The 24888-nt window shown below is 32.5% G+C and overlaps 1 protein-coding gene across 5 annotated transcripts; it reads left to right on the plus strand.

The window, feature by feature from the left end:
* Positions 1 to 8549: 8549 nt before the first annotated feature.
* Positions 8550 to 24535, plus strand: LOC120085788 (NPC intracellular cholesterol transporter 1-like). Of its 5 annotated transcripts, none has more exons than XM_039041975.1 (39): positions 8550 to 8771; positions 9443 to 9516; positions 9728 to 9827; positions 9991 to 10098; positions 10522 to 10638; positions 11370 to 11520; positions 11927 to 12174; positions 12268 to 12456; positions 12841 to 12917; positions 12998 to 13115; positions 13845 to 13928; positions 14073 to 14168; positions 14323 to 14424; positions 14595 to 14663; positions 14857 to 14952; positions 15041 to 15148; positions 15993 to 16106; positions 16310 to 16393; positions 16556 to 16684; positions 17737 to 17935; positions 18042 to 18182; positions 18290 to 18333; positions 19079 to 19162; positions 19254 to 19322; positions 19463 to 19539; positions 20321 to 20390; positions 20575 to 20724; positions 21029 to 21097; positions 21248 to 21392; positions 21511 to 21575; positions 21688 to 21753; positions 21964 to 22057; positions 22427 to 22463; positions 22561 to 22618; positions 22715 to 22825; positions 23199 to 23266; positions 23403 to 23469; positions 23553 to 23621; positions 24112 to 24535. In XM_039041975.1, the coding sequence occupies exons 1-39, from the start codon at positions 8727 to 8729 to the stop codon at positions 24196 to 24198; spliced, it is 3879 nt and encodes a 1292-aa protein (XP_038897903.1). In that variant the 5' UTR covers positions 8550 to 8726; the 3' UTR covers positions 24199 to 24535. The 5 variants fall into 5 exon arrangements, with proteins under 5 accessions (XP_038897903.1, XP_038897902.1, XP_038897906.1 ...); XM_039041974.1 differs by lacking the exon at positions 8550 to 8771 and adding an exon at positions 8798 to 9347; XM_039041978.1 differs by lacking the exon at positions 8550 to 8771 and having other exon boundaries at positions 9475 to 9516; positions 9995 to 10098.
* Positions 24536 to 24888: the final 353 nt, after the last annotated feature.

Genomic DNA, 24888 nt, shown 5'->3' on the forward strand with positions numbered 1-24888 from the left:
TAATCTCTAAAATATGTATATAATCTGAGATCGGAGCCCCACGACCAGAGCGAATAACTGAAAAAGTATATTGCATAATTCCCACCGGCAATGGTGTGACCAGTGACCACGCTGCGCTTTAACATCTGCATCTCGGATTGCCTTTCACCATTCTCTTTCTTTCTCATACTTTTTTCTTTTTAATTAACAATTTTATTTTAATTAACAACAATTTTCCTCTCTGTTCTGCTGCGGCGCTACCCACGGCCACTACCATGGTTTTCACTTTATTTTTTATTTTTTTAAAAAAATAAGTCTAAAGTTAGCGGTTTTTTACTATCCTTTTAGCTACCCCATGAAAGTTTTGAATAGTTCACTCAACATTGGATTGTTCAGGCTAGATTTAATTTTAGAATTTCAATGATTAAGCACTACAAGATAGTAATTATAATCTTTTTAAAACTTTTTGTAGGAATAAGTTGTAAATATAACCATCACGTTTAAAATATTTATAAACATTACACAATGTAAAATAATTTGTAAATATAACAAAATTTAAATATAGTTCCCAGAATCCATAAGTTATAAACTACATAGCTAATATGAGTTTACCAATTATAAATTTTTTCACTAAGCCTTACATTGGTAGAGTCCATCAAAGATGGTTTTTGCTATATTTGCAATTCTCTAAAAATGTTTTTACGCACTTAATTATTAGCTTTAAAAGTATTACTTGTTGCAATTATTATTATTATTTTTTTTAATATCATACTTGCATGTCCCTCATTCTAATGAAGTTGTGGTTCATTTGTTATATGTCTAGTAGCGTTCGTCTTAATTTTTTTGGAATGAATCACATTATAACACTCTAGACTTATGATTGAAATCATAACTTTAAGTCTAAAATTGACACACAACTCTAACATTTTTTTACGACCTATTCATATCACTTTTTTTTAAATATAATAAATGAAGAGACGAAGAATTAAACATTTAACGTTTGAAAAAAATAATGTAAATTATCATTGAATTAAATTCATTCTAATAAGATCACGTTGTTCGGAACGGAACGGAACGGATTGTGAAAGTGCATAGTACATATTACATAATAGGTAGGGGCATGTGGGTGAGATGGAATTTGGTTTTAAAATTAAAATTTGTGGATGATCGAGGCGTGGCGCCGATGGCGATGATGGCGATGATGGCGTCAAATGAGTAGGAAAGCAATGATGAGGATGAATGGCTCACCATCTGTTTGTGAAAAGGCCCCAAAGACCCAAAGCTTTTGTTTAGCCTTTGTCATCAGCCAATGGTGCGTGTCGTGGCGTGTCGTGTGTGGCAAATTGCAATGGCTTCTTGCAATCTCCATTTGGACCCACTTTTTCTTCTCAATTCCCTCACTGTCATCATTACTCCCACCTCCTCCATTTTCCCAACCTCTCAATTACTTTCTCCCAATTCTTTTGCTTCTACCTTTAATTTTCTCACTTCCCCACTTCATAATAAATCATTTCCAACAACCTATTTATCTATGTTAGTTTCAAAATTAAACCGATTTTTAACCCTTTTTTCAGTGTGCGAGGGGGGAAAAAAGACCAAAATTGAATCGAGCACAGCCGTTAGTGGGTTTTGTTTGGTTGTGTTAAGCCGAATGAGATCGAATTTGAGGGAATTGCTTGCGTGTTGTGTTGGCCTTTGATTAAAAAGTGCGGTGGTTGGGGCTTTGGAATTTGCCTACATCTGGAATTATATTACGTTCACATCCCACATTTTTTCTTATTTTCACACTAAACCCCAACTCATATATTCTCTTTCAAATACAATCCAACAACCTTCGACTAATTTACTTGTTTAGTCTCTAAACTTTTAAATTTTATGTTATTTTGATTATTTAACTTTTAAATCCATAATATATTTTCTAAATTTGTCTAATAGATATATGAATTTTTTAAAAAAATATTGAAATTCAATTTTGTAATTTTGGAAAATTTGAATAATTTAGATACAAATTTCAAAGTTTAAAACACTTTTTTTCCCACGAAAACAAATTTATTGATATGAATTTGTAAATGTATCTAATTGATTATAGTTTGTCATTTTCTTATAAATAATGGTAATGACTAATTATATATTGTTTATAAGCAATTTATGGCACTTGCATAATTGCATCCTTTCAAATTGTTCTCTCTCTTTTTTCATTCCCTGAAAATACATTTAAAAGTTCTCTATTTTCTATTTTAAAATATAATTCTAAAAGATTTAACTCGAAAGCATGATTCAACTATATTAAGATATTTTATTTAGGGAGAGAAAAAAAATATTAAAGGGACGTTTGGGACAAGGATTATCTTTAAGACTATAATAACTACTTCGTGTTACAGTAAATACTATTTTGCAGTCCTCAATTAATTACAATAAACACTATTTCAAAACCTTCACTTGTTACCGTTTTTACTATTTTACATTCATCATTTTTTTTATTAATTCATTCTCAAACTAAAATAGTTTATACCTCAAATGCATATTATTATAACGCAAACTAAAATAATCTACACCTCAAACACAAAATATTATAACCCAACTATAATAACCTAGGATTATAATAACAAACTCTTTGCCTCAAACACCCCTAATTGTACTAAAAATTGAAAATTCAATTTTATTTTATATTTTTACACGAAAGTTCGTCATTTCTATATTTGTAAGATTATTTTTAAGTACAATTTATATTTAATTTAATATATTATTTGGTGCACATTCTTGTCTATAAAGGAAGTAAAGTAATACGATACATCCATTTCTATACATCTCACTCTCATCACTCACATAAAAAAAGAATTAAAATATTACAAAAAATGAAATAAGAATAATTTGACACATATCAAATTATTGTTGGACAATTTGATAAGATGCATCAAGATAGATACTTCCCAAGATGTACCTAAGTATTTTTTAAAAAAAAAGTAAGGACCGTTTGGTAGACAATTTGTAAATATAAATTTAGAAACAAGAGTTTCAATGAAAACGAAGTTGCCTTTCATGTTTTCTATTATGAGTTTGGTAGCAAATTTATAAATCAAATTCCAATTTCAATTTAAACAATCGTTCAAAAAGTATTTTGATACTATAATTATAAACCATAAATCTAATTATGGTTAATCACTAAATATTTGGTTGAAAATAAATTGTTGTTAACTAATTTATGAACTTATTTTATATGTTAACGTTTTCGTATAATTATTATTTTTTAAAATAACATAATCTATGATATGTTATAATATATATATATATATATATATATATATTATAACTTATTGATTTTATAACATTTAATACTACATTTATGAATGTTTTTATCCTTTTCAATATAATTTTATATCTTAAAATTCTAAATTCAAAATCATTGAAAACATAAAATGTTGTTTTCAAAATTTATACTACTTAGATCATAGAATTCGGAAACAGTTTTCAAAATTGGTAGGGGTGATCATCGGCCGGTCGGAGTTGATTTTCCGACTAGACCGACCCCGAACCGACCAGGATCGATTTAGAATATATCCAAACTGGTCCCGCCCGGCGAATAGGCTAAAAAACGACCGGCCGATCGATCGGTCGATCGGTCGGTCTTGTCGATGGATAGCCTTATAATACTATAAAATTAGAATACATTACAAAAGAATCCTTATTAAAACGATGATTCTAATTCACACAAGTTTTTTCAATGATTTGTCCACTAAATTCTCATTCTTAGTTCATTGAAAACGGACCTGCAGTTGCAAATCGAAAACGGACCTCGGGCTGAAAATTGAAAACAGCTACGAAGGTCTCTTCACTCTTGTACTGAACTAAACGGAAGAGGACGAAGAGCAAGGAAGAGATATAATTGAAGCCGAAGAGGAAGAGAACTGAACTGAAGCTGAAGAGGACACCGGAAGAAGATGACGAACAAAGCAAGGATGAGTCGTGGACGAAGAGGAATGGAAGAAGGAGCGAAGCATGGCTTGGGCGTGGGCGTGTGACTGCAAGTGAGTGCGATCTGGGATGAAAAAGAAAAACCCTAAGCGATATTTAATAATTAAATAATAAATTTATTTTTATTAAAGTCAGTCGGGTTGGGTCGAGACCCGACCCATTGGGTGCCTGACCGACCCTAAATCAGTGGGAAGATTCCAAACCGACTCCCACCCGATTTACTTGAATTTTCGACCAGCCGACCCTATTTCGACCGGTTTAGATCAGTTGTATTGGTTTATCGGTCTACCTTGTTCGCTCCTATTCAAAAGTATATGTACTTACATGATTCTAAAAACATAAAACATAATCTAAATGGCTTATCAACCTTAAACGGCGCAAATTTAAAATAATAATAATAATAATAATAACAAACAACATTAGTTTAAAAAATAGTATTAAAAAATAGAAAAGTAAATTCTAGAAATCTTACAAAATAATTTAGAGTTGTATCAATTAAATCTTTATACTAATAGTTGTATCAATTTAAACTCTGAATTATGTATCAAATTATTACTAAATTTGTTAACAAAATATTTATATTACTAATAAGTTCACCTCTGGGACGATTTCAAATGTGGTAAGAATTTATTGACAAAATATCAATTTATATTACTAAATTTTGGAATTGTATCAATTAAATCTTTATACTAATAGTTGTATCAATTTAAACTCTAAATTATGTATCAAATTATATTTTCATTCATATTTCATCTGAATAATATTGTGTTTGAAGTTATTTAAATTAAACTTTTAAATCGTCTTAAGTGAATCAATTTAAACCTTTTTATTAATTTTACTTTTGAAAATCGTCAATACATCAATTCTTACACGTGTGTAGATCTTTTTGGATGGGTAATCTTTGAAACTCAAATTAAGATTTCAATTTGATTCACTTATCATAGTTTAGAAGTTTAATTGATAAAATTATAAGTCATACACATATTTACTCAAATTAAATGTAATAAAGGATATAAATTCATACACTACAAAAGCTCAAAATTTAAACCGATACAATTATTAATTCATGGTTTTAATTAATAAAACTTTAAAGTTTATGAATGTAAATTAATATTTAAAAAAAAAACAAAAAAATTAGAGCTTTGATAGGCATAAAATCAAACTTTAGAAACTTTAAATATACATTTTAAAGTTCAAGGATTTGTTAGATACAAGATTTAACAAAGACCTATCTAAACAAATCTAAAAGTTTAGATCCGATAATCATTTGGTTCTTGTTTTTGGTTTTTTAAAACTAAAACTACAAACACTAATTTTACTTCTAAATTTATTGTTTTGTTATCTAATTTATATTTATGTTTAAAAAAAAACTAAGTCAACCATTGAAAACTAAAAAAAAACCTTATGCCAGTTGAGCTACAATCTTATTAACAATCTATTTATTATATTATTTCAACTTAATTTAATATCATTAATTTGATCTTAAAACTCTCATTTATCATGAAACTATCACAGTAGATTGTTGCCATCTCTGCATTCATTAATTATTATTTATTAATGATGGAAATGTTTTAGATTTGAAGTTTGAACTATAAATCATATTTTAATATTTGAACTTAAGTATTTGTTTATTTATTCTATCCAGTTGAGTTATGTTCAAATTAACATATATTTATATTTATATTTATTTTTTTTAGAAACTTTCAAAATATTTAATTTAATAGAATTAAATCATAAGTAACTAAATGAAGAAAAAAAATTATGGGGTCAATAGTTGGGGTTTGAACCACCATTCTTCGTAGTCGATTTTTTTTTAAAAAAAAAACAGTAAAAAATATATTATGCATGCACAGCTTATTAACCGTGGTGTTAAAATGATTTTACATTTTTTTTTCAATGGGGTAAACATGAAATTTGGAACCTCTAAATTTGAGAGACAAACTACATGCTAATCACAATTAAGTTGTACTCACTATGATAAATCAACAGGTTAAAATCACTAATAAACAAGTTAAAAAGGTTGAAATCACTATAATACATTCATTTAAGTTAGGTTTATCTTAAATAATTATATGTGAACTTTAAAAATATTGTATTAGACATGTAAATTTTAAATTTTGTGTTTAATAAGAGGGTATATTTACTTTTTAAGTGTGTCTTTATAAGTAGAAAAAAAAAATTATTTTTAAACACTTAGAAAGTTAATCTAAAATGACCCACAAATCTATGAAATGCACCGTTGCAAATATAGACATTAGACCCAAAGTATTAGCAGATATAACATAATATAAACAAATTGCAAATATGACCAAATTTAAATAGTGTATAAGTGATAAACTATATTATCTATAGGAGTCTATAAAGTGATAAGCCATATCACTGATATCACTAGTAAGAGTCTATATTATTAGTAATTTTTTAAATAATATTAAACATTTGGTTATTATTCCTAAAAATGCTACAAATTGCAACTACCAAAATTTAAATAGTGTTTAATAAGTCATTAAACTTTTGATTTTATATTTAATAAGTCATTGAATTTTCAATTTTGTATCAGACAGTCATTGACCTATTTGAAAATTTTTAAAGATTCACATATGTTTATTAGACACAAAATTCAGACAATGTACAAATATAGATATTAATTTTAAAAAATATTGAATTAAATTTTAAGGAAGTTATTAGACACAAAATTAAAAATTCAATATTTACCTACATCCCAACTCTCGAGAATATATATTAGACACAAATATAAAAGTTCATCGATAAACCCCATTTAAAATACTATTGTCTCAACGGGGATGTAACCTAGTTTTAGTAGGTACTCATTTAAACTAAAATGAATAGAAAAGATGATGTATCTATTTAGATTTAGATAAAATACACTATTTTTTAAGCAACTAATACATAAAATCCAAACGTGCAAAAAAAGCCTTAAAATTCTCTCATGAATAATAACCAAGAAACCTTTGAAAAAGAAGCCAAAGCCGAAGCCTTTAATCGATTGGCAACTTTGTTCTCCTCTCTTGGGATTTTATTAAGCCATAAATATTCATAGAGAAATCAAGAGAGTGAGTCCCATTCAACAAAAGAACAAACTTCTAAAAGGTTCAAATTTAAACCGTCAAAAAAAATTAACAACTTCAAATGATTCTTGAAGATTAACAACCGTAAAAAAGCTTGTGTTCAGTTAATTTCTCATATTTCAAAAGTCACATTTTAATTATTGAAGTATTGAAAATGATCTTAATGGTCACTAAATTTATTTGACGATTAAGAGAAAAAGTAATTGATGTGATAATTTTAAATGTGATGGAAACTCTAATAATTTATATATTTTTTTGTATAGTTTTTTTAGATTACATATGACTTTTTTTCATAATTATTTATTTAAAACATTTTCTATATCCCCGCGTCATTTTTTTCTCCTCACCTTCTTCGATGGGTAAATAAGAATGGTATATTTATATATTTAGAGGCAAACAAATTTACCATTCCACTCTAGTTGGTTGAAGTTATTGATTTTTTCCCGAACAAGCACAGGCATAAATGTTGCAATAAAATGCACAAATATATATATATATATATATAAAGAAACAAGGCAACAATTGGATTCCAAATAAAGTACATAAATGAAAAATAGATATTTTTTAAAATCAATGAATTTTGACATTCTATTTATGTTATCGTGGTGTAAAATTACTACTTTAACCTTAAATGCATTTCTCATATATTTTCTTCTTTTTGCAACATTTTTTTTTTGTTTTTTGAGTTTTTTTGTTTTTTGTTTTTCCTTTTTTCTGCCTTTTTTTTAATTTCTTCTTCCATTTTTTTTTATTTTTGCATTTTTTTCGTATTTCTTCTTCTTCATCTTTGCGTTTCTTTGTATAGAGTATTAGAGCATCAGACGAACTTCTAAATCGAACATAAAACATACAAAATAGAGCATAGAGTGTCGAGGATCGAGTAACATGTACTTAGTATATAGCATAAAACATATAACACAGAGCATAAAACATAAAACATAAAGCATTGAACATCAAGTATCGAGGATTGAGTAACATGTAACTAGTATATAATATAGAGTATAGAATGCAAAACATCAAATATCAAGTATCGAGGATCAATGATTGAGTATCAAACATCAAAATGAGATGGAGAGAAAAGAAAAAGAGACCCGAGAAAGAGAGAGAAATTAGTAAAAGTCTCTAAACTCCTCTAAATTTTGCCAACTCAGCATGTAACTTTTTTTTTTTTTTTTTCAAATAACCATTGAAAATCATTTCCAAAACCCAAAACCCAAATTTGATCATACAGACTTTGGTGAGCAAATAGACTTGAATGAACTCAATAGTTGTCCAAAAACGCCCGGCTTAAGGTTCTGTCGTTTTGTGTGGTAAAGGTGGCCGTTTAATTTATAAAGCACATTTACTGAAACACCCTCGGATTGGCTCCAAATTATAGAACACAAAAATCATTATCATGCGGGCCCGCTTGACAATCAAACCGAAAGTAGTGGCATTCACGTAAATAATCACAATATTTCATTCCCTACGCCGATTTTCATTTTTATTTACCCCTCACCATTTTCGAAAACCGTGAAGCTGTTGCCAGCGTCAACACCGGAGATTTCCTTCTCTGACCTCAGTAATAAGTATAAATACGCCTGTGTTGACTCTTACTCAACTTCTGTGGCCCCTTTTACACTCCCGCTTTTCTTTCCTGGCGGTTGCTCTTCTTCGTGCAGGACTCATCTTCTACTCGTCTACTCCACAATGAGGTTCCGTCTAGGGTTTATCGTGTTAATTTATCTCCTCCAGGCAAGAATTCTGTAGCTATAACGTTTTGATTCTTGAATCTCTTTTGTTTTCTTCCGTTTCTATGTTCTCCATTAGTTGCTTTCGCCCTTGCTCTCTGGACACTGGGATTTGGTGAACTCTTCTTTGTAGTTTTCTCTCCATCATACCGTGTTTCAGTGGTTGGTTGCTGAACGAATGTTGCAAAATGAACATCATGAATCGTCAAAATTGTGCTGTCTAGCACTATTTTCCTGTCGCTCGTTTCTCTTTTTGATTTAGTTTTCCGTATTCGGCTAAAGAATACGAGGATATTGGAGGAGCTTGGCAATGAATTGTATATCGAAAACATTCGGCGGACAGGGTAAATAGTCCGGCTCTGCTTTACAGGACTCAGAGGTTGATCACGCATCAGAAAATGTTTAACCGAATGATTTGTGAGCATCTTGAGTGGTTTTAAAATTAATTTTCCCAGACTCAAGTGTTTGCTTCTTATGAACTTGCGAATAACGGTCATCTGCAATCATGCGCCGATTCGAACGAAATCAGAGTGAAAATTGTCTAGCGTTGTACTTTCCATTAGCTAATGCTTTTATTATGGTATTCAGCATCTGTTTTAGAACTTCATTTCATCGTGTGATTCATAGAAACGATCGCTGACCTTGATTTCTTACTAAAAGTTGAGATATGTGCAGGTTCTATGTTTTGACCGAGCGTATGCAGAGAGGTCTAATACACGGTTGCTGTTATCTACGAATGGCATATCCCGGTATGCAGTCCATTTTGATTGACCATTCTGCGTTTCATTAGAATAGTTATTTCTCTGCCTACACATATCATTCCCCATCTTGTTGAAGCATTTATTGCTGTAAATACGGTAGCTTGAATCTGTGGATTATATATATATATATGTTAAAAGAAGTTTTCCTTTATTTTTCGCTTGAATCTGTGAATAAGGAACATTTTCTCCGCCTTTACAGGGAAAAACACTCTGAAGGATATTGCGCAATGTATGGTATCTGTGCAAAACGAGCAGATGGTAAAGCGCTGAACTGTCCTACTGGTGCCCCATCTGTGCAGGTACACTTTTGATTTCCTGTTGTCGCACTATCCATATGTTAGTATGTTCGCGGTTTTAAAATAAAATATGCAGGATTTGCTGGTCTGCCTTTCTGTTTCCATCTTAATGTTTGGTTTTGCTCGTTCATTTTTTCTTTATGATCTCAAATTATTGTGTTCCCAGCCAGATAATCTTCTATCATCAAAGATCCAAAGTCTATGTCCAACTATTACTGGCAATGTTTGTTGCACAGAACAACAATTCGACACCCTACGATCACAAGTTATGCAAGTAAGATCTCTAACTGGCTTGTATTATTAACACTGCCTTACATAGTTTCAGAGTTATTCATTGCACACTAATAGCGGGTCGAATTATGCAGCATGAGAATTTTGATGACAAGTTTTCTTCTAAAACCAATGAATATTGCTTCTTGGTTGAAATGCATGTAAAACATTAGAATGCATGCCCCTGTATTCTTGAATGCCAACTACGCACTATACAGCCTTTCTCTGGGTATTAATTCTCCTACACTTGAGAATTAACCTTTTGATTTTTGTTTAATACTGTGCCCATTATTTGTTTAGTACCCGAATGTACACATTATGTTTTGTAATGTTAAAGGAACATTGAAGTTTCAGCTTTCTCATGTCTTCTTTTGATGGAAGTACTTCAAATATATGGCCCATAATATGACTTATGTATTTTATGCAGGCTATTCCATTTCTTGTAGGTTGTCCAGCATGCTTAAGAAACTTTTTGAACCTGTTCTGTGAGCTTACCTGTTCTCCAAATCAGAGCTTATTCATCAATGTAACTTCTGTTTTAAAGGTTTGAATACTTCCTTCTTATAACACTCGCATAATTCTGCAATTCACTTAGTAGGTAGTATTTGTTCCAATATTCATGCGTTTGTGTTCTTTGTTTGCCATCACTTGTAAGCAAAGATTAACCTGCTAGAGAGGCAGATATTAGTTGCTCTTCCGATTGAATCTCTCTCTTCTATTCTTAAGACGAGTAGGAGCTCATAAAAGCACGCACTTTACCAAGTAATTGCACATAGTTGTTTGTAAAAGATAGGGATGTGTAAGGGCAAGGTTATATTGTAGTTCACTTCTTTTTAATATAAACAATGATTAATGACATTTGCTCTTTATTATAGAACTTTTGTTTCAATATCCCATTCTAGTTTTCAGTAAATTTTCGTATGATCTTTCTTAGATTTGAGCTTGTATGCAAGCAAGTTCCAGTTCTTTTCCCTTTCCTCCCAGCAGTCTCTGTCAATAAATTGTAGGCTGATTTTTCTTTTTGAGATTAGAGTTTGTATGGAAGTAAATTCCAATTTTGACTGCACAAATTACAGCTCAAATAAATGTGCTTATCTGGAATCACTATGCATATTTGTTGCGTTTGCTTAGAATTTCCATGCATTTTCTCTGCATGTTTTTTCCCAATGCTGACCGCTTTATGATTTTCTCCCCTTTAGCTGAATGTTAGACCTCTCCATATAGCAAGCAGCTAGAGGACCACATCGAATTTTGATGGCTTGTCTCTGTTTTTAGGTCAATAACAGCCTCACAGTTGATGGCATTGATTATTATGTAGCTGATGCTTTTGGTGAAGGTCTATTTGAGTCCTGCAAAGATGTAAAATTTGGTACGATGAACACTCGAGCCATGCAATTTATTGGTGCTGATGCTAAAAATTTTAAAGGTTAACACCCTCTCTTCCTCTCATGCATGTATGTGCACACTCATACTGTGGAGATTACTCACATTTTTTACGTACCCAAACTAGAAAGTATTTGTTCTAAAAAATATAAATGATAAATAAATAAACTAGAAAGTCTTTTTGTAATAGTTTTCTGTGAAGTGGGGGAATTGGAGAAAAGTATTAAAGGGGAAGAAGAAGTTGAGGTACTCCAAGTGTGAAAAAAATGAAGTTTTCTGTGGAGGGGGCTGTTTTCTCTACTTTGGCCTGTAGGGATATCTATATATATACATGTGTGTGTGTAATTTATTCGGAATACCAAACTTTCTCTTATTTATATATATGAAGGCTTGTTTTATTGTGTGCTCTCTTCCTTCTAAAATTTGAACATTGGTATGATTGCGGGCAGAGTGGTTTGCTTTTATTGGTAAACAAGCTGGCCCTGGCTTGCCTGGTTCACCATATGCCATTGGATTTCCATCTACTGTGTCCGTGTCATCTGGAATGAAGCATATGAATGTATCTGCTTATTCTTGTGGAGATACTTCACTGGGATGTTCCTGTGGTGATTGCCCTTCAGCACCAGTCTGTAGTAGTACTGCAACCCCCGTTTTCCATAGAAAAAATTCTTGTTCAGTGAGAATTGGGTCTCTCAAGGTGAGAAAATACGTCATAAATTGGCCATCATGTTCTTTGTGTGTACTAGTTTTGCATATTGTATTAAAAGATTTATTTTTCTAACTGCTATAGGTCAAATGTGTTGACTTCACTCTGTGTATCCTGTACATCATAATTGCCTCTGCTTTTCTTGTATGGAGTTTTTTTTATCGCAAATCCCGAAAGAGCCCTTCTTCAGGAACTAAAACAATGCCGAATATCATGGATGGGAGCAGTCTCCATTCTGCTACTAGGCAAAAGGATGAAAGTTTGCCGATGCAGGTTCGTAGTTCAAATTAGATATTTCTGTTATGATATCTTCAGTTAACTTAATGAACCATCTTAGATTAGTTTGCCATTAACCCTCCTGATCTTCATGTAGGTAATATGTCGCTAATAAGGTAATGTTTTATTATGCTTCACATATCTGTTCATCTTGCGAGTTATGCTGATTGATTGGTCCACTATAAGCAATTTCTTTGCTAATACTTTTTAGCAACTCTCATTTTTTGAAATAACTGTAGGTCATGCAAGATCCTAGTCGCTGCCAGTCATTCTGTCTTTGAATTCTACCAGTTATTTCAATTGTACATTAACATTAATTTTGCAATTTGGTTGACTGAAGTTTTTCTTGTTTGTCTTTCTGCCCACTGTTCATATACTCAGATGCTTGAAGATGCTCCTCAAATCAGAAGTAGGATTCAGCTTTCAGTTGTTCAGGGATACATGTCCAATTTTTACAGGTACTAAATGTCAATGCTGCTTTACTAGGTAAGATGTAAAAAAACAGTTCCGACTTATTTTTGTTCATGTGCATTCTCAGGAAATATGGAACATGGGTGGCCAGAAATCCAACATTGGTGTTGATCTCATCACTTGCCATTGTTCTACTTCTGTGTTTGGGTCTCATTCGTTTCAAGGTGGAGACAAGGCCTGATAAGGTAAATGATTGACAAGGAAAAGTCCTGTTTCAATCAGTTGGAGTGCTACTTATTTTATTTTATTTTATTTTTTAAATTAACTTAATCCGTACTTTTCTTTTGAGGCTGCTCTCTCTCTCTCTCTCTCTTCATCATCCGGTGCATATGCAGACATGCATGTATGTGTGTATTCAGTTGAAGTACTACAAGTCCTTCTTTCTTTCTAATATATATATATATATATATGTATGTATGTATGTATGTATGTATGTATTTATGTTTATTTATTCATTGATGGGTTATAATGTGACTGATAAGCAAATGGCGTGACAATTTTTGCCAAAAAGATGCAAACATGTGGACCATAGCAATTTACTTGGTTGTATTTAGAATGGTGTGAATCAGTGAGTCATGTTGTTAATCAGGTAGCCAGTGTTTCTTAGCTGCACGAGGGCAACAGAGGGTCACTCGTAATATGGAGATAGTTTAGTGGCCGAATATCATCACATATTTACTGTTATTAGTCTTCCTTGTTATGGATGAGTGCTAACACTGGGTACCCTCTTTCTGTTAACCGCTTATAATGGTCCTGATTCAAGTCAGATTCTAGACAACATTTTGTGAACTTTGAACATCCTTTTATTATATAATTCAGTGAAGAAAGTTTTAGTTGCCTTTGTAGTAGAATGTTGTTTACTTCTAGCCGAATGTCAGTTGTTGGCCTTTTGATGATTTCTGTATTTGTTTCAGCTATGGGTAGGACCAGGAAGCAAAGCATCCCAAGAGAAGGAATTTTTTGATGCACATCTAGCCCCTTTTTATAGGATTGAACAGGTAGAGACTATTGTTTAATAATTCGGCAAACTATTAAAATCATTTTAATTAATGGATTATCATATCTATTGTGAAGTTTGGTTGCAGAATGATTATCGTCTGATATGATTTCAGACAACTTCTAATGCCATATTTATTTTCTAGATTATAATAGCCACGGTTCCAGATACCGTTCATGGGAAGCCGCCAAGTATTTTGAATGATAACAATATTAAGTTATTGTTTGACATACAAAAGAAGGTATTTGTGTGGCGAGAATAACACTTCAGGATTTATTTCTTTATTATGGGTTAGACTGTAGTACCTGGGATATTTCTTCCCATAGTTTAAATGTAATATTCACATATGATGGTGCGGTTCTCAGAATTTCTACTCCACGTGTGAATTCTTACAGGTAGATAGTATTCGAGTTAATTATTCTGGTTCAAGCGTATCTCTAAGTGACATTTGCTTGAAGCCACTGGATCAGGAATGTGCCACCCAGAGTGTCCTGCAGGTGGATATTCTTGATTGCTCGTTTGATCTTATCTTATAAAAACAACTACACGTCCACTGAAATGTTTCAATTGAAAAAACATATTATTTACTGGATAATCAATCTTTTGGTTTTAGGTTATAGAGCATAATTTTACTATTTAATACTGAATTATCCACTCTATTTGACAGTATTTCCAGATGAATCTAGAAAATGTTGATAACTATGGAGGAGTCGAGCATCTTGAATATTGTTTTCAGGTATTATATATTTTTTGTTTTCTGATCCGGTTTTGATTGTTATATAGTAGAGAATTTAGATGCATGAGCCATATCAGAGTAGAATGATTAGAGAAATCTTTTGTATTGTCTTCTCCTGTTGGCACATTTGACAATCTTTTATTTTTCTTGTATGTGTTTTTTTTTTTTTTTTTTTTTTTTTTTTTTTTTTTTNCACTATTCCTCTGCAGACAATTGCAGGAGTGCATTTGAAGCTCCTCTCGATCCAAGCACCGCATTAGGGGGATACTCTGGGAACAACTTTTCAGAAGTAATTTGCCATACTTCACTGCGTGTTGGTAATCTAAATTGAACAAATTAATCTCCATAGTTATCTGACCATTAGTTTTCCAAGACAGGCTTCTGCGTTCTTAATAACTTATCCAGTGAACAATGCTATTAATAAAGAAGGGAATGAATCTGGTCGAGCTGTGGCTTGGGAGAAAGCCTTCATTCAGTTGGCTAAGGTTTCTCTCTTATTCTGTTTCTGTGCAGTGACTTTCTTTAAATTGTGTTCTCTTATTATACTTTGCTTTCATTGTGAAATGTGTGAAATCTTTTCATTTTTTTGTGACTTCCAAGAGCGAAATATTGCCTAATTTTGAAATTTAGTTGTAGTTTTACCCAAAAAACATCCTTTATTTACGTTCCTTTTTGCTTCATTCTTGAACTGGTGTTTGGAGTTGAGTTCTTGGTTGTGGGTTTAATCATCCTTAGCTAGTTAGCTTGTTAATCCCAAACTGTGTTTAGGATGAATGAATTTTGTAATCGTTTGGCATTCAGTTCGTCCTATTCAAATATTCAATCATCATGAAATAATTTATTAAAAATAACCAATTATATATTTTTAAACGTTTAATCATACTTCAAGTAATTTAAACAAATAATACAATAAGATTATGGATAATAAAAGCTGAAATATGTAATGTAATTATAAAGTAATAGACTTAAAAAAATTGTCCATTTTCCATATTTTTATTAATGAAAAATTATTACTTTCGTAATAATGATAAGAAAATAAAAAACAAATTCTTACAAGTTTCTCCTCCCATAAAACAAACACCATTTAAATTCACAGTCTAATGAATCCCAAACTCATGTACATCCAAACATACGCCTTTCAACTCCCATACTTTTCTTACTAATCTCATTCTTCTTACTCCTTGGCTCTATAACACTCGGGCTCTAGTTTTTTGGATTCTATATTTGTTTTTACCTTCATTTGTTTATAATTTGATATTAATGTTATGGTGTCTGTCCTTCATCTAGGAGTGAATGGAGTTTCTCGATATTAATCTACTTTTGTGATAGGCTGAATTATTGACAATGGTGCAATCTCAAAATTTGACGCTTTCTTTTTCTTCGGAAAGCTCCATTGAAGAAGAATTAAAAAGAGAGAGTACTGCTGATGTCATCACAATCTTGGTTAGTTCTTTTCTAGAGATAACTTATGTGCTATTCAGTTAAATTATCATTCTCTGTCCTTATTTATATATTTTTATATTTCTCCTGATACTTACATTATAGGTTTTATTTTATTTTATATTCGATTGTGTGGAGGTGGCTTCCCATCGTGCCATTTTCCCTCCTAATTGCCAATTTACCCTGTTTACCTAATTTAACTGCAGATAAGCTATCTTGTGATGTTTGCTTACATCTCTCTTACTTTGGGTGATAGACCACATTTATCTACCTTTTACGTTTCATCAAAGGTATGCAATGGATGCTCTTATAACTTTATTTAACTCTACTTTGTCTGTTCATCTTTAATTTCCTTTTCCTCTTTGGACAGATTATTTCTCTACTTCACTGATGTTTCTTCCCAAGCATTGGAGTTTCTGCATTAATAACTTGTGTTTCTTTTCTATGATCAGGTGTTACTTGGTCTCTCTGGAGTTGTACTTGTCATGTTGTCTGTTCTTGGATCAGTAGGTTTTTTCAGTGCAATTGGAGTTAAATCTACTCTAATCATTATGGAAGTTATTCCTTTCCTTGTTCTGGCAGTAAGTTCTGTCTTTATCTGCTTTTTCCGTCATTGCACTCCTGATTATGATTTGATATTGATATTCATGTTCTGGATTTTTTACTTGCCATAGTTGGACTTCATGCATAGATGATCATATTAATTCAACATCCTGTGCAAGCTCTGATGAACTTCTGTGTGTTTTTTTTTGTCAATTCAATGGCACCTGGGCCAAAATTATCTACCATATTTTCTAAGATTACACTTTCGTTGCTTCATGCTTGTTCTTCTGTTTGGGTACTCATAAAGGGAGTGGGTTGTTATTTGTATAACCTAGAACTTTGTTCAAACTTTGAACCTTAGAATATGTTGGTTTGGCTGAAGAATGAGATTTGTCACATTACTAGTCAATTTGTTCACATGCTATTGGCAAGTATTTTGGAATTTAAGATTTTGGAAAGACAAATTTTGGGAGAGAAAATGTCTTACAGTGACAGCTCTATATACCCAAAATTTCTATTCATTTGATCAGAAAGGCCACTTTTTGTGGTTTGCTGGGGTTTGTGCTGTCATTGTGCTGTTTTTTGGAATATTTGCAGGGAAAGGGTTCAAAGGTAGGAATATGGACCCTAGTGAGGTTTGGTCCCTTCTGAGGTTTCATGTTTCGCTGTGGACTTCGGTTTCCTAGGTTTTTTGTAATTACTCTTTGGGAATCATCTTACTTAGTTGAAACCCCTTTCTGTAGGAAGGATGTTTTGTTGGCTTTTTTTTTGTACGCCCTTGTATTCTTTCATTTTTCTCGATTAAAGTTGTTGATTTCATCCAAAAAAAAAAAAAAAAGAAAAAAAAAGAAAAAGAAAAAGAAACAGGAACAAGCTGAATTGATGTCTTGTTAAACATGATAACCTATTATTTCCTTGTATAAGATCTATATTCTTCTTGAAAAGTATATCCACTGAATCACTGATGGCTAACGTCTTCTTAAATCTTGATGGTATCTTGGATATATTGTCAAAAACGTAACAATTTGCACTCTTTCGTGAAGTCCTTTTTATGTTTCATTTCTAATAAATTTTCTCATCCAAATGTCAGGTTGGGGTGGATAATATGTGTATATTGGTACATGCTGTTAAACGGCAGTCAGTTGAATTGCCTTTGGAAGGACGAATTAGCAATGCACTTGTTGAAGTTGGACCATCCATAACACTAGCTAGTTTATCCGAGGTTCTTGCATTTGCAGTTGGAAGTTTCATTCCTATGCCAGCATGTCGTGTTTTTTCCATGTTTGCAGGTTTGAGTATTTGCCCATTGCAAAGCTCTCAAGGATGCTTGAGATATATATATTTTAACTGAGACAGGCATAGTTTCCCAATCGTGATTTTCATTTTCTTATACAGCATTGGCTGTTCTTCTGGACTTCCTGCTGCAAGTTACAGCTTTTGTTGCTCTCATAGTATTTGATTTTCTAAGAACTGAGGATAAGAGAGTTGACTGTTTTCCATGTATTAAGAGCTCAGGCTATGCTGGCAGTGATAAAGGTAGTCTCTTCTTATATCTTGTTCTTCTTTTCTTTTTACATATATTTGTTCAGATTTATTGGTGCTCTTCATTGCGATGATGTCTTGTCTTGTTGAATATTATTTAGGCATCACTCAGAGGAATCCTGGCTTGTTAGCCCGATACATGAAGGTAACTTTCTAATTGTAAACAACTTTTCTTTGCTTCTTGGGTGGTGGGGTGGGGGGGCTCACTCCATGGGTATTTTATATTAACTTGTATATAATTTAACACCTTTGTAAATTTGTAACCTTGACAAATATGCTGCATTTGTTCTCTTCTACTAGAACTGTGGGATATTTAGAAGGAAAAAAATAAATAAAATAAAATTGGAATATATCATTTAGTTAGGTAATTTTTTATGGGTGTGTAAAGTATGTATGGTGTGTTTACTGGGTTCTATTTATTAATGGTGTTAGGGTAGAAACTAAAGATGGGGTAAAATATGAATCTGACTAGTTAGTTTATAATAATTTTGGATGCATATTTTAATAGTCCAAGCACAAAACTAATTTTAGAATGAATGACAAATCCATCTTATCAATTTTATGTGGGCTTCAGTGTCTTTTTACCATTCTCTTTTCGTTAGGTTGTTTTCTGCTTTGAATCTAGACAATTCCTTTTCTTTTGTTCTTGATTTAAAAGTTGCTTTGTTTTCGGCTTATTCGTTCCAAATTTCCAAACATACTCCAAACCTAACTATAGATATAATTCATGAAAGTTGATGTAAATGTTCAAGCTTCTCATTGGTGTCTTCCTCTTAGATTGTCAGTTAATTTGAATTATTTATCTTTTCCTAATGTCAATTTTTGCATAGTATTTGACATTTCATTATTGGGCTGTTTTCTATTTCACACTCCATGTTTTGTCTGTCCAGGAGATCCATGCACCAGCTCTTAGCATCTGGGTAGTCAAAATAGTCGTCATATCCATCTTTGTTGGGTTCACATTGGCAAGCATTGTGAGTTCTCGATCTCTTGTCTGGCTATTAGTTTCCCTGACCATGCTTGTTTGTATGTGATGTTTATTTTCCTTTATTTCAAATTTCACAGGCACTATGCACCAGAATTGAAGCTGGTTTGGAACAAAAAATTGTCCTACCCAAAGATTCTTATCTTCAGGTTTTTATTTTTATTTTTATTCATCTCATTATATATTTTCAAGGGATGCCTTTCTGTCTTAATAGTTACATCCCAAAACTACTTATTTCATGATTTGTTTGCCTGGCATGTTATAAAGCTGCTTTCTACTTTTTATGCAGGGGTATTTCAATAACATTTCAGAACATCTCAGAATAGGTCCACCAGTATATTTTGTTGTAAAGAACTACAATTACAGGTAAAACTGTACAAGATTTACATACTCTATCTTGTGGTTAGTTTATAATACTTATAATTGATTGGGACCAAGTATTTTTCTCGTATACGTTCATGTTTGATGGATTTATATGGCTCTCCATGGTGTTTGATGATGTAGGTTCTGCACTCTTTCTTGTGGTTAGTTTATAACGTTCAGAGTTGGTTGGGACCAAGTATTATTCTTGTATACATTCATATTTTATGGATTTTATGGCTCTCTATGTTGTGTTTTATAGTATAGGTTCTGCAATTTTGAATATTTAGTTGTTGAAGTGCTGAAAGAATTTGGGGCCTTTTACCATTTTTGTAGGCAGTATTATTCCTACGTCTTCCCTTATTTGCTATTCTTGGCTGTCACATCATATTTTGTTCCAGGAGTTTAAAATTTACCAGGGGTAGAACTTTTTGACGAAGTTATATCTTCAAGTGATTTTTAATGAAGTTTATTCATTTTATTTTGTTACATGCAAAGGCAAATAAACGTTAGGGGAATTATTTTTTAATCAGTTATTGAAGGTATGCTTTCACTTTAATATCAAAGTATGGTTTCAACTTTAAATAAAAATACTGTGCCAACCTATTTTCATAATATACATTTTGTGATGAACCGTAATATATATTATATGGATTCTCTACACCACTGTAACTGGCATATATTGCAATCCTTTGTAATACGAAAGTGGGAATATCAAGGACGGATTGTTCTCATATGTATTTTCTCTCTCTCTCTCTCCATCCTGATATCCTGTTACTATGCTCAGCTCAGAATCAAGACAGACAAACCAATTATGCTCCATCAGTCAATGTGACTCAGACTCTCTTTTAAATGAGGTATGTCTATTTCCTTTCATTTTCACAGGAAAATGTACGTCTTTTCCAATATTCTTGATGCGCTCCAAATCTTTTCCAACGTGCGTAGGAGAATAACGTTCTTGCTGTTTTATCATGGCTTATTTCACATTATTTTTTCGAACCAAGGATCTTTTTGGTCTTTATCTTTTCCTCTTTCCTGTAGATTGCAAAAGCTTCACTAATACCAGAGTCAAGTTTCATTGCTAAACCAGCTGCTTCATGGCTTGATGATTATCTTGTGTGGATATCTCCAGAAGCATTTGGATGCTGTCGGAAGTTCACAAATGGGAGCTATTGCCCCCCTGATGACCAGGTCATGTGGTTCCTTTGAAAATTTTCTTGTGAAATAACATCATAGCTGCAGACCACTGTTCATTCCACTGTTGGTTTGGTTTTCTATATTTGATTTTATCTTCATTTCTCTTCCTTCTAATGCAATGACTTATCCTTTGAAGTTCGTTTACTTGTAACTATGTGGTTGTTTTATGTTTTACCAATTATAAGATATACCGGTGATAACAGTTGGGTCGTTATTTTTAGAAATATTTGAGAATTGTTGGTAGATTCTATGTCCTGTATGTTATCTCCTTAAATTTACTGAATTTAGTCTTTTTCAGCCCCCTTGCTGTACTTCAAGTGATGGTGGTTCCTGTGGTCTGAACGGAGTATGCAAAGATTGTACAACGGTAATTACTCCCTTTAAATTGGATGACAGATAACAAATAAAACTTCTGCTTGGTTGCTTTTCAGTATTTTGCTAAATTAGCAGCCAATCCTGAGTTAGGTGCTAATTTCATCTTAAAATTTGTAAATATTAATGCTTAGGATTTATGCAGTGCTTTCTTCACTCGGATCTGCATGGTGGTAGGCCATCTACTACACAGTTTAAGGAGAAATTGCCATGGTTCCTCAGTGCTCTACCTTCTGCTGATTGTGCTAAAGGAGGTCATGGGGCATACACTAGTAGTGTTGAACTGAAAGGTTTGCAGGATTGAATTTCTTCTGTTGCGTTATTGGACAATAACATGCTAACTCAGAATGGAATATTTCTTACTACCTTAAACTAAATAACACTCATAATTTTTTTTTTGGTCATCAGACTATGAAAATGGTGTTATTCAAGCATCTTCTTTCAGAACATACCATACTCCCCTGAATAAGCAGGTGTAGTGTGGCTAGTTAATAATTGGAATTTAGATATTTGTATTTAAAGAATATAATTCTTTTTTTTTTTTTTAAATGTTTTTTATTTTTGTAAATGATAAAAAATTATCAGGTTGACTATATTAATTCGATGAGGGCTGCTCAAGAATTGAGTTTGAGGATTTCTGATTCTTTGAAGGTAAAATTTTCAATTACAAATTTTGTTTTATTCTCTTTCTTATCATGTTATTTGAAACTAATAATGAGTGTACCTTTACCTTGGTTTCATCATTTGATTGAATAGGAGAGACGAACTGCTGAACACTTTTTTCACCTTAATTCTTTCTTCGAACTACTTGCTTCTGTTGCATTAGCTTGATCTTGAACTGACCCTCCTTGTCATTTGCAGATAGAGATCTTTCCATATTCTGTATTTTACATGTTCTTTGAGCAATACCTCAATATATGGAGAACAGCATTGATCAACCTTGCCATCGCTATCGGTCAGTAAATAAGGACATTTGCACGTGCATTGTTTAATTGATAGTGTAGAAGGCTGCCTTGCACTTCCTGCAATTCAACTTTGTCTACCGTGAATAGCAAATGCTTTATGCTTCTGCTATTTTTAATGGGAAAGAAGATTAGGAGAGATTGTGTCCTAATGTATATCGTGTTAAGAACTTAAGTCCATGTTGTAGTGTGCCTTCTCTGTCCAAAGATCCTCATTAAGTTGGTCTTCTTTTCTTATTATTTCTTTCTCTTATTTTCATTTGAAGACCTTTTAAGGAAAATTCTCATCTCTACTAAAGTTATGAAAGGTGTGTTGGTGGTACTGAAAAGCATTTATTTTATATTCTTTTACTGTTTTCCAGGTGCGGTTTTTATTGTGTGTCTGATCATCACATGCAGGTTAGTGTGGGTGTTTCTGGCATTGACGTAGACAGATATTCTTCTGTTCTTCAAATGTGCTAACTAGGCTTCCTCATGCTTGATTTCTTTGTTATAGCTTATGGACCTCGGCTATCATCTTGTTGGTGTTGACAATGATTGTTGTGGATCTCATGGTACTTTCTTTGTTCCTAATTATCTCTGGAACACTATATTAGACGTTAGTTTAATCCTTATGTCTTACCCTTTGCTGACAAGATAATACTTTGCAGGGTGTGATGGCAATTTTGAATATCCAATTGAATGCAATCTCTGTCGTCAATCTTGTCATGTCTGTGGGTATTGCTGTTGAATTTTGTGTTCATTTGACACACGCTTTCTCGGTCAGTACATGATTTCCTTTTTCATTAATGTACTCTAGTTAAAGTCAACCATAGTCATAATCCTTTCATAGAGAATTTCCTTTGTATAATAAAATCCACAACTCAACAATAAGTATTACATACGAAGTAGCCCTAATTAGTCGGATTATACACTGTTGCATGATCAATCAGAAGTGATGTTTGAATTAATAGACTACCTATCAACGTGTACATCATTTGCTAAACCTAATATAGTGACTAGAGCCATAATTATCATATCATTGCAACAAAGAACAGCCTTTAATCTTGGAAACTTTTCTCAAGTTCCTGTCATAAAGAATTGGTCGTGCACTACTATCACCAGTCATATGTGTTCTTTTTTTAACTCTCACAGGTAAGCAGTGGAGATAGAAACCAACGGATGAAGGAGGCTCTTAGTACAATGGGAGCATCTGTTCTTAGGTACCATTTTCCATATCTTACAATGGAGCTATGCTTAGATACGAAATCTTGGAAAATTAACCTTGTGTAGTTATTATCATCTTTTTTAATCAAATTTATTTGCCAATTTTCATTTATTTTATACTGGTGTTTGTAGTGGAATCACACTAACAAAGCTAGTCGGAGTCCTTGTACTTTGCTTCTCTAGGACTGAAGTTTTTGTGGTATTAATTTCAAACCCCCCAAATTTCAATTTTAAGTAATCCGTAGGTCAAGTCCATTTATATCTTCACTCTATGTTCTGCAGGTTTACTATTTCCAAGTGTACTTGGCATTAGTACTTCTTGGATTTTTGCACGGCCTCGTATTCTTGCCGGTAAGTATAGACGTGCATCTTCTGTACAAGAGGTGGTTAGGTGCAAGTTTGTCTTTTTCATGATAGGGCGAAAACTATAATCAACCCCCATAAAAAGGAACAATCATTCTTGTGTCACATGACATGTAGGGATATTCGTGGGTTGGGTTGGGTTGGGATACTTGTTTGATCTAACACAATTATTCAAGTTGAAAAAATTTTCAACCAAAATAACCTTTCTTAAATAAGACCCAAAACTATGAAATATTTGTATTGGATTGGTTTAGGTTATTTGAGTCATTTATACAATCACGTTTGCACATGAAAATTGATTTTAGTAATGAAGCTCTTACACCATTTTGGACATTTTTTTCTCTTTGACCTATGGTATTTTATTCCTATTGTACCTTCATTGAACTATCATGGGTAATTGTACCAAATTCTTGGTACTCTGCAGTGTGACCATCCAATCGAATTTGACATGAATTTGTGAAACCATCATGGATTGCAGGTAATGCTGAGCTTGTTCGGTCCACCTTCAAGATGTGTATTCGTTGAGCAACAGGACAATCGGCCCTCTACTTCGTCTCGATCATAAAGAGTTATAATTTAATTTGCATCTTAGATGAACAGGGTTCCGTAGGCTTCTGAAGGTTTGGCGCATTCATTGGCATACATGCTTAAACGCCAATAAAGAAAGGAAGAGAAAATATAGAGTAGCTTCTAAGTTGTAAAGTGAAATTGCCATACCAGGTAGTGTTAGTTATTTTCTTTTGTATTTTGTATAAGGCGTTGCTTCCCTGTAATCAGAAAATGACATTTAAGTTGACGGTATCAGACAATTCTGATATTGTTGTAATTTTTTATTGTGGCAAATCCAAAGTAGCTGTGCAGGTTTGTTTGTCGAGTTGTAGATGATTTTCTTGGTGATCAAATGTTCATTCATCCATGTCTGTAGAGATTACAAAATTCTCCCAACTAGAATTTGCAACGATAATGCATTTCAGGTCAGAAGGGTGTTTTATGCCTATTTCGAATTTAGCTTTCCCATTTTTTTGGATAACATAAAATTTTAATGAATATAAACTTCTACAAAACGGTACTTTGAGGTACTTACTCGTTAGGTGAGTTTTTTTTTTCTCCCTCCCCTTCATCCCAATTTTTCCGGGGCTAAACTCACTTTGGTCTATGTTATTGGATTTGACGATCTAAGGCTATTTTGTTGTTTCAATTATAATACAATCACAAAATGGCAATATGGGACACAAATTATCAGTAGAATCGAATG

Source organism: Benincasa hispida, chromosome 9 (genome assembly GCF_009727055.1).
Source record: "Benincasa hispida cultivar B227 chromosome 9, ASM972705v1, whole genome shotgun sequence".
NCBI lineage: Eukaryota > Viridiplantae > Streptophyta > Magnoliopsida > Cucurbitales > Cucurbitaceae > Benincasa > Benincasa hispida.